This window comes from Globicephala melas, chromosome 17 (genome assembly GCF_963455315.2).
Source record: "Globicephala melas chromosome 17, mGloMel1.2, whole genome shotgun sequence".
Taxonomy (NCBI): Eukaryota; Metazoa; Chordata; class Mammalia; order Artiodactyla; family Delphinidae; genus Globicephala; species Globicephala melas.
The window spans coordinates 79,182,585-79,196,406 of record NC_083330.1 but is presented as its reverse complement, the minus strand read 5'-3'; the positions used below and the strand labels follow the sequence as shown (position 1 = coordinate 79,196,406).

At 68.4% G+C, this 13,822-nt stretch overlaps 1 protein-coding gene across 16 annotated transcripts in view; it reads left to right on the top strand.

The window, feature by feature from the left end:
* PLEC (plectin) overlaps nucleotides 1-13,301 on the top strand; it is a 57,502-nt gene extending 44,201 nt beyond the window's left edge. For all 16 annotated transcript variants that reach the window (XM_070044003.1, XM_070044001.1, XM_070044002.1 and 13 more), the window contains 7 exons: nucleotides 234-372; nucleotides 473-829; nucleotides 912-995; nucleotides 1,159-1,263; nucleotides 1,356-1,454; nucleotides 2,437-5,817; nucleotides 5,920-13,301. In XM_070044003.1, the coding sequence (XP_069900104.1) occupies nucleotides 234-372; nucleotides 473-829; nucleotides 912-995; nucleotides 1,159-1,263; nucleotides 1,356-1,454; nucleotides 2,437-5,817; nucleotides 5,920-12,138 (10,384 nt within the window). In that variant the 3' untranslated portion in view covers nucleotides 12,139-13,301. The remainder of the gene's footprint in view (nucleotides 1-233; nucleotides 373-472; nucleotides 830-911; nucleotides 996-1,158; nucleotides 1,264-1,355; nucleotides 1,455-2,436; nucleotides 5,818-5,919) is intronic.
* Nucleotides 13,302-13,822: the final 521 nt, after the last annotated feature.

Sequence of the window (13,822 nt, the reverse complement as noted above, 5' to 3'; positions counted from 1 at the left end):
GGTCTGGCCACGGGATGGCCGGTGTGGACCAGGGTGGGGGTCGCAGAGGTGGCCGGAGGGGTTCAGTCCTGGTGTGCCTTGCAGGCAGGGCTTCCTGATGACTGGATGTGGGGTGAGAGGGCTTGAGGGGCTATTAGAGGAGAACTTAGGGCCCCCCACCCGCGGGAGGGTCACTGGTGTGGAAGGTGTGTGGGCTGCACCCCAGCCCCGCTCTGAGCCCTGCTCTCCCGCAGGCTCAAGACCATCAGCCTGGTGATCCGCAGCACGCAGGGGGCCGAGGAGGTGCTCAGGGCCCACGAGCAGCAGCTCAAGGAGGCCCAGGCCGTGCCCGCCACCCTCCCAGAGCTCGAGGCCACCAAGGCTGCGCTGAAGGTACCGCCACAGGCCTGCACCCTGCCGTGAGGGCCCAGAGACGCCGGGGCCAGCGGCAGGGCCTCGGGCTGAAACGGCACCCTTTTCTCTGACCCAACAGAAGCTTCGGGCCCAGGCGGAGGCGCAGCAGCCTGTGTTCGATGCCCTGCGGGACGAGCTGCGGGGGGCGCAGGAGGTGGGCGAGCGGCTGCAACAGCGACACGGCGAGCGGGACGTGGAGGTGGAGCGCTGGCGTGAGCGGGTCGCCCTGCTTCTGGAGCGCTGGCAGGCCGTGCTGGCCCAGACCGATGTGCGGCAGCGCGAGCTCGAGCAGCTGGGCCGCCAGCTGCGTTACTACCGCGAGAGCGCGGACCCGCTGGGCGCCTGGCTGCAGGACGCCAAGCAGAGGCAGGAGCAGATCCAGGCCATGCCACTGGCCGACAGCCAGGCCGTGCGAGAGCAGCTGCGGCAGGAGAAGGTAGGTGGGCCCCGGCCGGGCCGGTGGGAGCCGGGCGGGGGCGTGGTGCGCCCTCTGGCTGCTGACCACCCTGCTCTCCCAGGCACTGCTGGAAGATATCGAGCGCCACGGGGAGAAGGTGGAGGAGTGCCAGAGGTTCGCGAAGCAGTACATCAATGCCATCAAGGTGAGGCCTTGGCAGCCTCGTGTCCCAGGGGAGACGTGCAGGTGGTGGGCCTGGGACCTCAAGGGGGCCCCCCAGGCCAGGCCGTGCTGGGCAAAGCCTGTGGGCAGGTTCAGGGGCAGGGTGGGGAGGGCAGAGCTGGCGGCCAACCAGCGTGTCCCTGCAGGACTATGAGCTTCAGCTGGTCACGTACAAGGCACAGCTGGAGCCGGTGGCCTCACCAGCCAAGAAGCCCAAGGTCCAGTCGGGGGCCGAGAGCGTCATCCAGGAGGTGAGGCTGAGGGGCAGGGCTGGTGGGTGGGCTGAGCCTGAGTCAGCAGGGGCAGGGCTGACTCTGGGTGCCTCCTCCCTCCCGCCCCCCAGTACGTGGACCTGCGTACCCGCTACAGTGAGCTGAGCACGCTCACAAGCCAGTACATCAAGTTCATCGGTGAGACTCTGCGGCGTATGGAGGAGGAGGAGGTATGACCCGCCGGGGTGGGAAGGCCATCCTGCTGCCCACCTTGCCCCAGATGTGGCCCCTAGGAGCCCGCCTGAGCTCTCCCCACGCCCTCCCCCCCAGCTCCCCGCAGCACGGCCTGTCCCCAGGCTCGCCTGACCTGCGGCCCAGCCCACCTTGGCCCGACGCCGCACTGCCCTCCCTGTGGCGGCTGCTGTGGCGGCTGGCATCTTCTCTTTCTCTTCTGTGTTGGCGCTTGCCCCCACCAGGCGTCCCACCGGCTCTCGTGTGTGTGCCTTCTCGGGACTCTGCATCGGGCTCTTTGCTTGGCCACTTGCTCTGCAAGAACCTTGGGCTGTTGGGTCATGGGGGCTGGGGAGGGGTGCCCCGAGGTGCTTGGGTGAGGAAGGGTACCTTCCCCGTCTTGTTCCTCCTGCCTCCTGGGTGACCCCTCCGTCTGGCCTACCTGCAGCTTCCTCTCTGCTCAGAACCGCAGGCTATCGAGTCCCCCTTCCGAACTGGCTCAGATCTGCGCTGATGTCCCACGCTGGCCACCCTGCCCCGCCGGGTCAGGGAGAGGGGCCCCGTGGCCAGAGCCAGGCCGCCGGGCATTCAGCGGTGCTCAGGCAGGGCTGTATGGCGGGCGCGGCTCCCAGGCCCTGTGAGCCCCTTGCTTTGCTTGCTCTCTCTCTCTCTCTCTCTCTCTCTCTCCCCCCGGCCCCTGTCTGTGTGTCTCTGTCGCCTGTCTGCGGGAAGAGGGGAGAACATCTGGGTCTCCTATCCCCAGGCTGGTGAGCACTGTGGAGCCAGGTTGCGCTCGCTGCCCCAAGTGCCCTGGGTGGGTGCACGCAGCCTCCCTCGGCTGGGCCGGGACCTCTGTCCCCTCCCAACCCCTGCACCGCGCTGTCAGGGTGAGCTGTGGTGGCACCGTGTCGTGTGCTGGGAGCACCTGCTCCGTGCTCACTCCTCTCTCCGGTTTTCTCCCTCTCTCTGCTGCGGCCGCAGAGGCTGGCTGAGCAGCAGCGGGCAGAGGAGCGGGAGCGACTGGCCGAGGTGGAGGCCGCACTGGAGAAGCAGCGGCAGCTGGCCGAGGCGCACGCACAGGCGAAAGCGCTGGCAGAGCGCGAGGCCCAGGAGCTCCAGCGGCGCATGCAGGAGGAGGTGGCACGCCGGGAGGAGGTGGCGGTGGATGCGCAGCAGCAGAAGCGCAGCATCCAGGAGGAGCTGCAGCACCTGCGGCAGAGCTCGGAGGCGGAGATCCAGGCCAAGGCCCGGCAGGTGGAGGCGGCCGAGCGCAGCCGGCTGCGGATCGAAGAGGAAATCCGCGTGGTGCGCCTCCAGCTGGAGGCCACCGAGCGCCAGCGCGGCGGGGCAGAGGGTGAGCTGCAGGCACTGCGTGCGCGGGCAGAAGAGGCCGAGGCGCAGAAGCGGCAGGCCCAGGAGGAGGCGGAGCGCCTGCGGCGACAGGTGCAAGACGAGACCCAGCGCAAGCGGCAGGCGGAGGCCGAGCTGGCCCTGCGTGTGCAGGCAGAGGCTGAGGCGGCTCGCGAGAAGCAGCGGGCCCTGCAGGCGCTGGAGGAGCTGCGGCTGCAGGCAGAGGAGGCGGAGCGGCGCCTGCGGCAGGCAGAGGCAGAGCGGGCACGCCAAGTGCAGGTGGCCCTGGAGACGGCGCAGCGCAGCGCCGAGGCAGAGCTGCAGAGCGAGCACGCCTCCTTCGCCGAGAAGACGGCGCAGCTGGAGCGCACCCTCAAGGAAGAGCACGTGGCCGTGGTGCAGCTGCGGGAGGAGGCCACGCGGCGGGCACAGCAGCAGGCCGAGGCCGAGCGCGCCCGCGCGGAGGCTGAGCGGGAGCTGGAGCGCTGGCAGCTGAAGGCCAACGAGGCGCTGCGGATGCGGCTGCAGGCGGAGGAGGTGGCGCAGCAGAAGAGCCTGGCACAGGCCGAGGCGGAGAAGCAGAAGGAGGAGGCGGAGCGGGAGGCGCGGCGGCGCGGCAAGGCAGAGGAGCAGGCCGTGCGGCAGCGCGAGCTGGCCGAGCGGGAGCTGGAGAAGCAGCGGCAGCTGGCGGAGGGCACCGCGCAGCAGCGCCTGGCGGCGGAGCAGGAGCTGATCCGGCTACGGGCCGAGACGGAGCAGGGGGAGCAGCAGCGGCAGCTGCTAGAGGAGGAGCTGGCGCGGCTGCAGCGGGAGGCGGCCGCGGCCACGCAGAAGCGCCGGGAGCTGGAGGCCGAGCTGGCCAAAGTGCGGGCTGAGATGGAGGTGCTGCTGGCCAGCAAGGCGCGGGCCGAGGAGGAGTCACGCTCCACCAGCGAGAAGTCCAAGCAGAGGCTGGAAGCCGAGGCCGGCCGGTTCCGCGAGCTGGCGGAGGAGGCCGCCCGCCTGCGCGCCCTGGCGGAGGAGGCCAAGCGGCAGCGGCAGCTGGCGGAGGAGGATGCTGTGCGGCAGCGGGCGGAGGCAGAACGGGTGCTGGCCGAGAAGCTGGCCGCCATCAGCGAGGCCACACGGCTCAAGACGGAGGCGGAGATCGCGCTCAAGGAGAAGGAGGCGGAGAACGAGCGCCTGCGGCGGCTGGCAGAAGACGAGGCTTTCCAGCGGCGGCTTCTGGAGGAGCAGGCGGCCCAGCACAAGGCCGACATCGAGGAGCGGCTGGCGCAGCTGCGCAAGGCGTCGGAGAGCGAGCTGGAGCGGCAGAAGGGGCTGGTGGAGGACACGCTGAGGCAGCGGCGGCAGGTGGAGGAGGAGATCCTGGCGCTCAAGGGGAGCTTTGAGAAGGCGGCCGCCGGCAAGGCGGAGCTGGAGCTGGAGCTGGGGCGGATCCGTGGCAACGCCGAGGACACGCTGCGCAGCAAGGAGCAGGCGGAGCAGGAGGCCGCCCGGCAGCGGCAGCTGGCGGCAGAGGAGGAGCGGCGGCGCCGCGAGGCCGAGGAGCGTGTGCAGAAGAGCCTGGCGGCCGAGGAAGAGGCCGCGCGGCAACGGAAGGCCGCGCTGGAGGAGGTGGAGCGGCTCAAGGCCAAGGTGGAGGAGGCGCGGCGCCTGCGTGAGCGAGCAGAGCAGGAGTCGGCTCGGCAGCTGCAGCTGGCCCAGGAGGCCGCCCAGAAGCGGCTGCAGGCAGAGGAAAAGGCGCATGCGTTCGCAGTGCGGCAGAAGGAGCAGGAGCTGCAGCAGACGCTCCAGCAGGAGCAGAGCATGCTGGAGCGTCTGCGCAGTGAGGCCGAGGCGGCCCGGAGGGCGGCAGAGGAGGCGGAGGCAGCGCGGGAGCGGGCCGAGCACGAGGCGGCGCAGTCCCGGCGGCAAGTGGAGGAGGCGGAGCGGCTGAAGCAGTCGGCGGAGGCGCAGGCGCAGGCGCAGGCGCAGGCGCAGGCTGCCGCGGAGAAGCTGCGCAAGGAAGCCGAGCAGGAGGCGGCGCGGCGGGCGCAGGCAGAGCAGGCGGCCCTGCGGCAGAAGCAGGCGGCCGACGCCGAGATGGAGAAGCACAAGCAGTTTGCTGAGCAGGCGCTGCGGCAGAAGGCGCAGGTAGAGCAGGAGCTGACGGCTCTGCGGCTGCAGCTGGAGGAGACCGACCACCAGAAGAGCATCCTGGACGAGGAGCTGCAGCGACTGAAGGCGGAGGTGACGGAGGCGGCCCGCCAGCGCGGCCAGGTGGAGGAAGAGCTGTTCTCGCTGCGCGTGCAGATGGAGGAGCTGGGCAAGCTCAAGGCCCGCATCGAGGCGGAGAACCGCGCGCTCGTTCTGCGCGACAAGGACAACACGCAGCGCCTCCTGCAGGAGGAGGCGGAGAAGATGAAGCAGGTGGCGGAGGAGGCTGCGCGGCTGAGCGTGGCGGCCCAGGAGGCGGCGCGGCTGCGGCAGCTGGCGGAGGAAGACCTGGTTCAGCAGCGGGCCCTGGCAGAGAAGATGCTCAAGGAGAAGATGCAGGCGGTGCAGGAGGCCACGCGGCTCAAGGCGGAGGCAGAGCTGCTGCAGCAGCAGAAGGAGCTTGCCCAAGAGCAGGCCCGGCGGCTGCAGGAGGACAAGGAACAGATGGCGCAGCAGCTGGCACAGGAGACGCAGGGCTTCCAGAAGACTCTGGAGACAGAGCGGCAGCGGCAGCTGGAGATGAGTGCCGAGGCGGAGCGGCTCAGGCTGCGCGTGGCCGAGATGAGCCGGGCTCAGGCCCGTGCGGAGGAGGACGCCCAGCGCTTCCGGAAGCAGGCGGAGGAGATAGGCGACAGGCTGTACCGCACGGAGCTCGCCACGCAGGAGAAGGTGACGCTGGTGCAGACGCTCGAGACCCAGCGGCAACAAAGTGACCAGGATGCCGAGCGCCTGCGGGAGGCCATCGCGGAGCTGGAGCGCGAGAAGGACAAGCTCAAGCAGGAGGCGCAGCTGCTGCAGCTCAAGTCTGAGGAGGTATCTCCCCGCGCGTGGGCAGGGATCTGGGGCGGGGTCTGCTCTCGGGCAGGTGCTCCCGGAGGCCCGCATGGCCCTGACCGCCCCCTTCCCCCTTCGCAGATGCAGATGGTGCGGCAGGAGCAGCTGCTTCAGGAGACCCAGACCCTGCAGCAGAGCTTCCTCTCCGAGAAGGACAGCCTGCTGCAGCGGGAGCACCTCATCGAGCAGGAGAAGGCCAAGCTGGAGCAGCTCTTCCAGGACGAGGTGGCCAAGGCGCAGCAGCTGCGTGAGGAGCAGCAGCGGCAGCAGCAGCAGCTGCAGCAGGAGAAGGAGCAGCTGGCGGCCAGCATGGAGGAGGCCCGGCGGCGGCAGCGCGAGGCCGAGGAGGAGGTGCGGCGCAAGCAAGAGGAGCTGCGGTGCCTGGAGCTGCAGCGGCACGAGCAGGAGAAGCTGCTGGCGGAGGAGAACCAGAGGCTGCGTGAGCGGCTGCAGCACCTGGAGGAGGAGCGCCGGGCTGCACTGGCCCACCCGGGGGAGGTCGCTGCCTCTCAGGCTGCGGCCGCCAGAGCCCTGCCCAATGGCCAGGACGCAGCCGACGGCCCGGCCGCCGTGGCAGAGCCTGATTACGCCTTTGACGGCCTGCGGCAGAAGGTGCCGGCCCAGCGGCTGCAGGAGGTGGGCATCCTGAGCACAGAGGAGCTCCAGCGGCTGGCGCAGGGCCGCACCACGGTGGCTGAGCTCGCTCAGCGGGAGGATGTGCGCCACTACCTGCAGGGCCGCAGCAGCATCGCCGGCTTGCTGCTGAAGCCTGCCGACGAGAAGCTGACCATCTACGCGGCCCTGAGGAGGCAGCTGCTGAGCCCGGGCACAGCCCTCATCCTGCTTGAGGCCCAGGCGGCCTCAGGCTTCCTACTGGACCCCGTGCGGAACAGGCGGCTGGCCGTCAACGAGGCCGTGAAGGAGGGCGTCGTGGGCCCTGAGCTGCATCACAAGCTGCTGTCGGCCGAGCGCGCCGTCACTGGCTACAAGGACCCCTACACCGGGGAGCAGATCTCCCTCTTCCAGGCCATGAAGAAGGACCTCATCGTCCGGGAGCACGGCATCCGCCTGCTGGAGGCCCAGATCGCCACGGGCGGCATCATCGACCCCGTGCACAGCCACCGCCTGCCCGTGGACGTGGCCTACCAGCGCGGCTACTTCGACGAGGAGATGAACCGTGTCCTGCAGGACCCCAGCGACGACACCAAGGGCTTCTTCGACCCCAACACGCACGAGAACCTCACTTACCTGCAGCTGCTGGAGCGCTGCGTGGAGGACCCCGAGACGGGCCTGCGGCTCCTGCCGCTCACAGACCAGGCTGCCAAGGGTGGTGAGCTGGTCTACACCGACTCGGAGGCCCGGGACGTGTTTGAGAAGGCCACCGTGTCCGCTCCGTTCGGCAAGTTCCAGGGCAGGACGGTGACCATCTGGGAGCTCATAAACTCCGAGTACTTCACGGCCGAGCAGCGACGGGACCTGCTGCGGCAGTTCCGCACGGGCAAGGTCACCGTGGAGAAGATTATCAGGATCGTCATCACCGTGGTCGAGGAGCACGAACAGAAGGGCCAGCTCTGCTTCGAGGGCCTGCGTGCCCTGGTCCCTGCTGCGGAGCTGCTTGAGAGCAGGGTCATCGACCGTGAGCTCTTCCGCCAGCTGCAGCAGGGCGAGCGCTCCGTGCAGGAGGTAGCCGAGGCGGAGGCCGTGCGGCGGGCCCTGCGGGGCTCCGGCGTCATTGCGGGTGTGTGGCTAGAGGAGGCAGGGCAGAAGCTGAGCATCTACGAGGCCCTGAGGAAAGATCTGCTGCAGCCAGAGGCAGCTGTGGCCCTGCTGGAGGCCCAGGCCGGCACCGGGCACATCATCGACCCCACCACCAGCGCACGGCTGACTGTGGACGAGGCAGTGCGCGCCGGCCTCGTGGGGCCCGAGCTACACGAGAAGCTGCTGTCGGCCGAGAAGGCTGTGACAGGCTACAAGGACCCGTACTCAGGGCAGAGCGTGTCCCTGTTCCAGGCCCTGAAGAAGGGTCTCATCCCCAGGGAGCAGGGCCTGCGTCTGCTGGACGCCCAGCTGTCCACAGGTGGCATCGTGGACCCCAGCAAGAGCCACCGTGTGCCCCTGGACGTCGCCTGTGCTCGGGGCTACCTGGATAAGGAGACCAGCACCGCCCTTTCAGCACCCGAGGACAACGCCAAGACCTACTACGAACCCCGTACGTGGCAGCCCGTCACCTACAGCCACCTCCAGCAGCAGTGCCGCCCCGACCAGCTGACGGGGCTGAGCCTGCTGCCGCTCTCGGAGGAGGCTGCCCGGGCCCGGCAGCAGGAGCTCTACTCCGAGCTCCAGGCCCATGAGGCCTTCCAGAAGGCCACTGTTGAGGTCCCCGTGGGCAGCTTCCAGGGCAGGACGGTGACAGTGTGGGAGCTCATCAACTCCGAGTACTTCACGGCCGAGCAGCGGCAGGAGCTGCTGCGCCAATTCCGCACGGGCAAGGTCACCGTGGAGAAGGTCATCAAGATCCTCATCACCATCGTGGAGGAAGTGGAGACCGTACGGCGGGAGAGGCTCTCTTTCAGTGGCCTCCGAGCCCCTGTGCCGGCCAGCGAGCTCCTGGCCGCCGGGGTCCTCAACAGCACCCAGTATGAGCAGCTCAAGGATGGCAAGACGTCGGTCAAGGACCTCTCGGAGCTGGACTCGGTGCGGACACTCCTCCAGGGGAGCGGCTGCCTTGCTGGCATCTACCTAGAGGACTCCAAAGAGAAGGTGACCATCTACGAGGCCATGCGGCGCGGCCTGCTCAGGCCCAGCACCGCCACCCTCCTGCTTGAGGCCCAGGCAGCCACTGGCTTTCTGGTGGACCCTGTGCGGAACCAGCGTCTGTACGTGCACGAGGCCGTGAAGGCCGGTGTCGTGGGCCCTGAGCTGCACGAGAAGCTGCTGTCGGCTGAGAAGGCCGTGACAGGCTACAAGGATCCCTACTCAGGCAGCACCATCTCTCTCTTCCAGGCCATGAAGAAGGGCCTGGTCCTCAGGGAGCACGGCATCCGCCTGCTGGAGGCCCAGATCGCCACGGGCGGCATCATCGACCCCGTGCACAGCCACCGCCTGCCCGTGGACGTGGCCTACCAGCGCGGCTACTTCGACGAGGAGATGAACCGCGTCCTGCAGGACCCCAGCGACGACACCAAGGGCTTCTTCGACCCCAACACGCACGAGAACCTCACTTACCTGCAGCTGCTGGAGCGCTGCGTGGAGGACCCCGAGACGGGCCTGCGGCTCCTGCCGCTGAGAGGGGCAGAGAAAGCAGAGGTGGTGGAGACCACGCGGGTGTACACCGAGGAGGAGACCCGGAGGGCCTTCGAGGAGACACAGATCAACATCCCTGGGAGCGGCAGCCACAGTGGCTCCACCATGTCCCTGTGGGAGGTGATGCAGTCGGACCTGATCCCCCAGGAGCAGCGGGCCCAGCTGATGGCCGACTTCCAGGCCGGCCGCGTGACCAAGGAGCGTATGATCATCATCATCATCGAGATCATCGAGAAAACCGAGATAGTCCGCTCACAGAACCTGGCTTCCTTCGACCACGTCGGCCGCCGCATCACCGCCGAGAACCTGTACGAGGCCCGGGTCATCTCCCGCGAGTCCTACAGCCTGCTCCGGGAGGGCGCCAGGAGCCTCCGCGAGGTGCTGGAGGCCGAGTCCGCCTGGCACTACCTCTACGGCACGGGCTGTGTGGCCGGCATCTACCGGCCCAGCTCCAGGCAGACGCTGACCATCTACCAGGCCCTCAAGAAGGGGCAGCTGAGTGCCGAGGTGGCCCGCCAGCTACTAGAGGCACAAGCGGCCACGGGCTTCCTGCTGGACCCGGTGAAGGGCGAGCGGCTGGCCGTGGATGAGGCCGTGCGGAAGGGCGTGGTGGGCCCCGAGCTGCACGACCGGCTGCTGTCGGCTGAGCGGGCCGTGACCGGCTACCGTGACCCCTACACGGAGCAGACCATCTCGCTCTTCCAGGCCATGAAGAAGGACCTGATCCCCACCGAGGAGGCCCTGCGGCTGCTGGACGCTCAGCTGGCCACGGGCGGCATCATCGACCCGCGTCTAGGCTTCCACCTCCCGCTGGAGGTGGCCTACCAGCGCGGCTACCTCGACAAGGACACGCACGACCGGTTGTCAGAGCCCAGCGAGGTGCGCAGCTACGTGGACCCCTCCACGGACGAGCGCCTCAGCTACACGCAGCTGCTCCGGCGGTGCCGCCGCGACGAGGCCAGCGGCCAGCTCCTCCTGCCGCTCGCGGACGCCCGCAAGCTGACCTTCCGCGGCCTGCGCAAGCAGATCACGGTGGAGGAGCTGGTGCGCTCGCAGGTCATGGATGAGGCCACGGCGCTGCGGCTGCAGGAGGGCCTGGCCTCCGTCGAGGAGGTCTCCAAGGACCTGCAGAAGTTCCTCGAGGGTACCAGCAGCATCGCTGGCGTCCTCGTCGACGCCACCAGGGAGCGGCTGTCGGTGTACCAGGCCATGAAGAAGGGCATCATCCGCCCCGGCACGGCCTTCGAGCTCCTGGAGGCGCAGGCGGCCACCGGCTACGTCATCGACCCCATCAAGGGGCTCAAGCTAACCGTGGAGGAGGCCGTGCGCGTGGGCATCGTGGGTCCCGAGTTTAAGGACAAGCTGCTGTCGGCCGAGCGTGCCGTCACCGGCTACAAGGACCCCTACTCCGGGAAGCTCATCTCCCTCTTCCAGGCCATGAAGAAGGGTCTGATCCTGAAGGACCACGGCATCCGGCTGCTGGAGGCCCAGATCGCCACGGGCGGCATCATCGACCCCGAGGAGAGCCACCGCCTGCCCGTGGACGTGGCCTACCAGCGCGGCCTCTTTGACGAGGAGATGAATGAGATCCTGACCGACCCCTCGGACGACACCAAGGGCTTCTTTGACCCCAACACGGAGGAGAACCTCACCTACCTGCAGCTGATGGAGCGCTGCGTCACTGACCCCCAGACGGGGCTGCGGCTCCTGCCGCTGAAGGAGAAGAAGCGGGAGCGGAAGACATCCTCTAAGTCCTCGGTGCGCAAGCGGCGTGTGGTCATCGTGGACCCGGAGACGGGCAAGGAGATGTCGGTGTACGAGGCCTACCGCAAGGGCCTTATCGACCACCAGACCTACCTGGAGCTGTCCGAGCAGGAGTGCGAGTGGGAGGAGATCACCATCTCCTCATCGGACGGCGTGGTCAAGTCCATGATCATCGACCGCCGCTCGGGCCGCCAGTACGACATCGATGAGGCCATCGCCAAGAGCCTCATCGACCGCTCGGCGCTGGACCAGTACCGCGCCGGCACGCTCTCCATCGCCGAGTTCGCCGACATGCTCTCAGGCAACGCCGGCGGCTTCCGCTCACGCTCGTCCTCCGTGGGGTCCTCCTCTTCCTACCCTATCAGCCCCGCTGTCTCCAGGACCCAGCTGGCCTCCTGGTCCGACCCCACCGAGGAGACGGGCCCCGTGGCTGGCATCCTGGACACGGAGACGCTGGAGAAGGTGTCTATCACAGAGGCCATGCACCGCAACCTGGTGGACAACATCACCGGGCAGCGTTTGCTGGAAGCGCAGGCCTGCACTGGGGGCATCATCGACCCCAGCACCGGCGAGCGCTTCCCCGTCACCGACGCCGTCAACAAGGGCCTGGTGGACAAGATCATGGTGGACCGCATCAACCTGGCCCAGAAGGCCTTCTGCGGCTTCGAGGACCCACGCACCAAGACCAAGATGTCGGCCGCCCAGGCCCTGAAGAAGGGCTGGCTCTACTACGAGGCAGGCCAGCGCTTCCTGGAGGTGCAGTACCTGACGGGTGGCCTCATCGAGCCCGACACGCCAGGCCGCGTGGCCCTGGACGAGGCCCTGCAGCGCGGCACCGTGGATGCCCGCACCGCCCAGAAGCTGCGCGACGTTAGCGCCTACTCCAAGTACCTCACCTGCCCCAAGACCAAACTCAAGATCTCCTACAAGGACGCGCTGGACCGCAGCATGGTGGAGGAGGGCACGGGCCTGCGGCTGCTGGAGGCTGCCGCCCAGTCCAGCAAGGGCTACTACAGCCCCTACAGCATCAGCGGCTCCGGCTCCGCGGCCGGCTCGCGCTCCAGCTCGCGCACCGGCTCCCGGGCTGGCTCCCGTCGCGGCAGCTTTGACGCCACCGGCTCGGGCTTCTCCATGACCTTCTCTTCCTCGTCCTACTCGTCCTCGGGCTATGGCCGCCGCTACGCCTCAGGGCCCGCGCCCTCCGCGGGGGGCCCCGAGTCAGCGGCAGCCTGACCCCTTCCTGCACCCCGCCTCCCGCTCTGCATGTGGCCAGACTCCCCGCCCAGGTGCTGGGGTCTTTAATGTTTCAAGGTGTCTTCCTCCCAAGCGGTGCCTAAAGTTTAACCAAAAAGTACAGACTAACACGTTAACATGTATCTGTTGTCCAGACAGCCTGTCTCTTGGGGGCCGGGGCCAGTCCAGCCCCACTGACCACCTCGCGCCCCCCACCACCCCCCCCACCCCAGGTCTCCCCGCTTCTCTTTACCTGCCACTCACCACAGCCAGGTGCCTTGGAGGGTCCAGAGCTGGGCCCCCAACTCAGCCCTCTCATCTCCCCAGGGGGGTTCCATCTGGGCGAGGTTCCCCCAGCCCTGTAGGCCGGCCCCCCCCAACCCCCAGCCACCTGCTCGGGCAGCAGGCGTCGGCCCCGCCAGTAGCAGGGCCCTCGGCGCCAGCGTTTTCTCCTGTTTCCGGGACTGACCTGCCTGCTCAGTGGGCCTTGCTGGGGAGGGAGGGAGGGAGTCCTGGGTCAGCCATCTCTTCTAGGCTGCCCAGGGAAGCCCCTTCCCCATGGGAAGATGAGGGTCCAGTCTGCAGACCCAGCTGGCCCGGGCCAGGCCCCAGCCTGTTCCCGGCTCCATTCCCAGCCCCCAACCTGTGCCCGAGACCCCACGCCTCTGGCTTCAGCCTTCCAGCCTCAGCTCCCTAGTAAGTGCCTTCTGTGTCCCCCTTCGCACCCCAGGCCCCGAGGACCCAGACCTGGGGTGGGAGACAGACCCTCCTGGTGAAAGGCTCACCACTGCCCAGCTCTTGGGCGTGCCGGCCGGGAATGACTGGGCTTCTGCAGGCCTCTTGCCCTCCGTGGGCCCACTGTCCCCTGGAACCTGTGGAACCCCACCCTGGGTGCTGCCTGCCTGCCTGCCTCTCCCAGGGCTCCTCAATCCCTGTGTTGGGCCTGGGGACAAGGCAGCCCAGCCCGGTGCCACCAGTCCTGTCCCATCCAGCCCCGCGCCCTGGTGGCTTCTGCCCCCGCCTCTGCTCTCCGACTGAGCTTTGCACGTCCCACTAACCCAGGTAGGTGGCGGGTGGAGGCCCAGGCTTCGGCTGCCTCTGAGGACAGAACACTAACCCGACCACGGCGGGCCTGCGGCGCTCGCCCAAATAAAAGCAATTCCAACTTTCCCGCGGGTCCTGTCTCACTTTTTGTTCTGAGGTCAGCTTGTGTGTTGGGCTAAGGGGGTGCTGCGGCCCCAGGCTCTGAGCTTGGCCACTGTGTCCTGGCCTGGGGCAGAAGAACCGGGTCTCGTGAAGACGCTGGCCGGGGGCTGCACCCCTCAGAGAAACCCAGGCTGAGTGACCCAGAGCATAGGGCGAGGTGGAGGCCGGGCCAGCTGGGGCCTGCTCAGCCCAGGTGGTGACCTGTCCCTCGGCCCAGCCCCCCAGGCTGGGTTTGTGATTGGCGCTTACGTCTGAGACGGGGGTCTTACGTGCCCTTCGGTCGGTCGTTGATTGTGTGGAAGAGGCAGCGTGACCCCTGGGTAAGGTGGTCCGTGTCGGCCAAGGGTAACCCTCCAGAGAAGGGTGCAGTCACGAGCCTGAGCGGCGGCGGTGGAGGAGGGTGAGTGGGGCAAGCCACCCGGTGAGCCACTGGCTCTGAGGCCATGAGGCCCTGACCCATGCCATCTCCCTGCTTTGC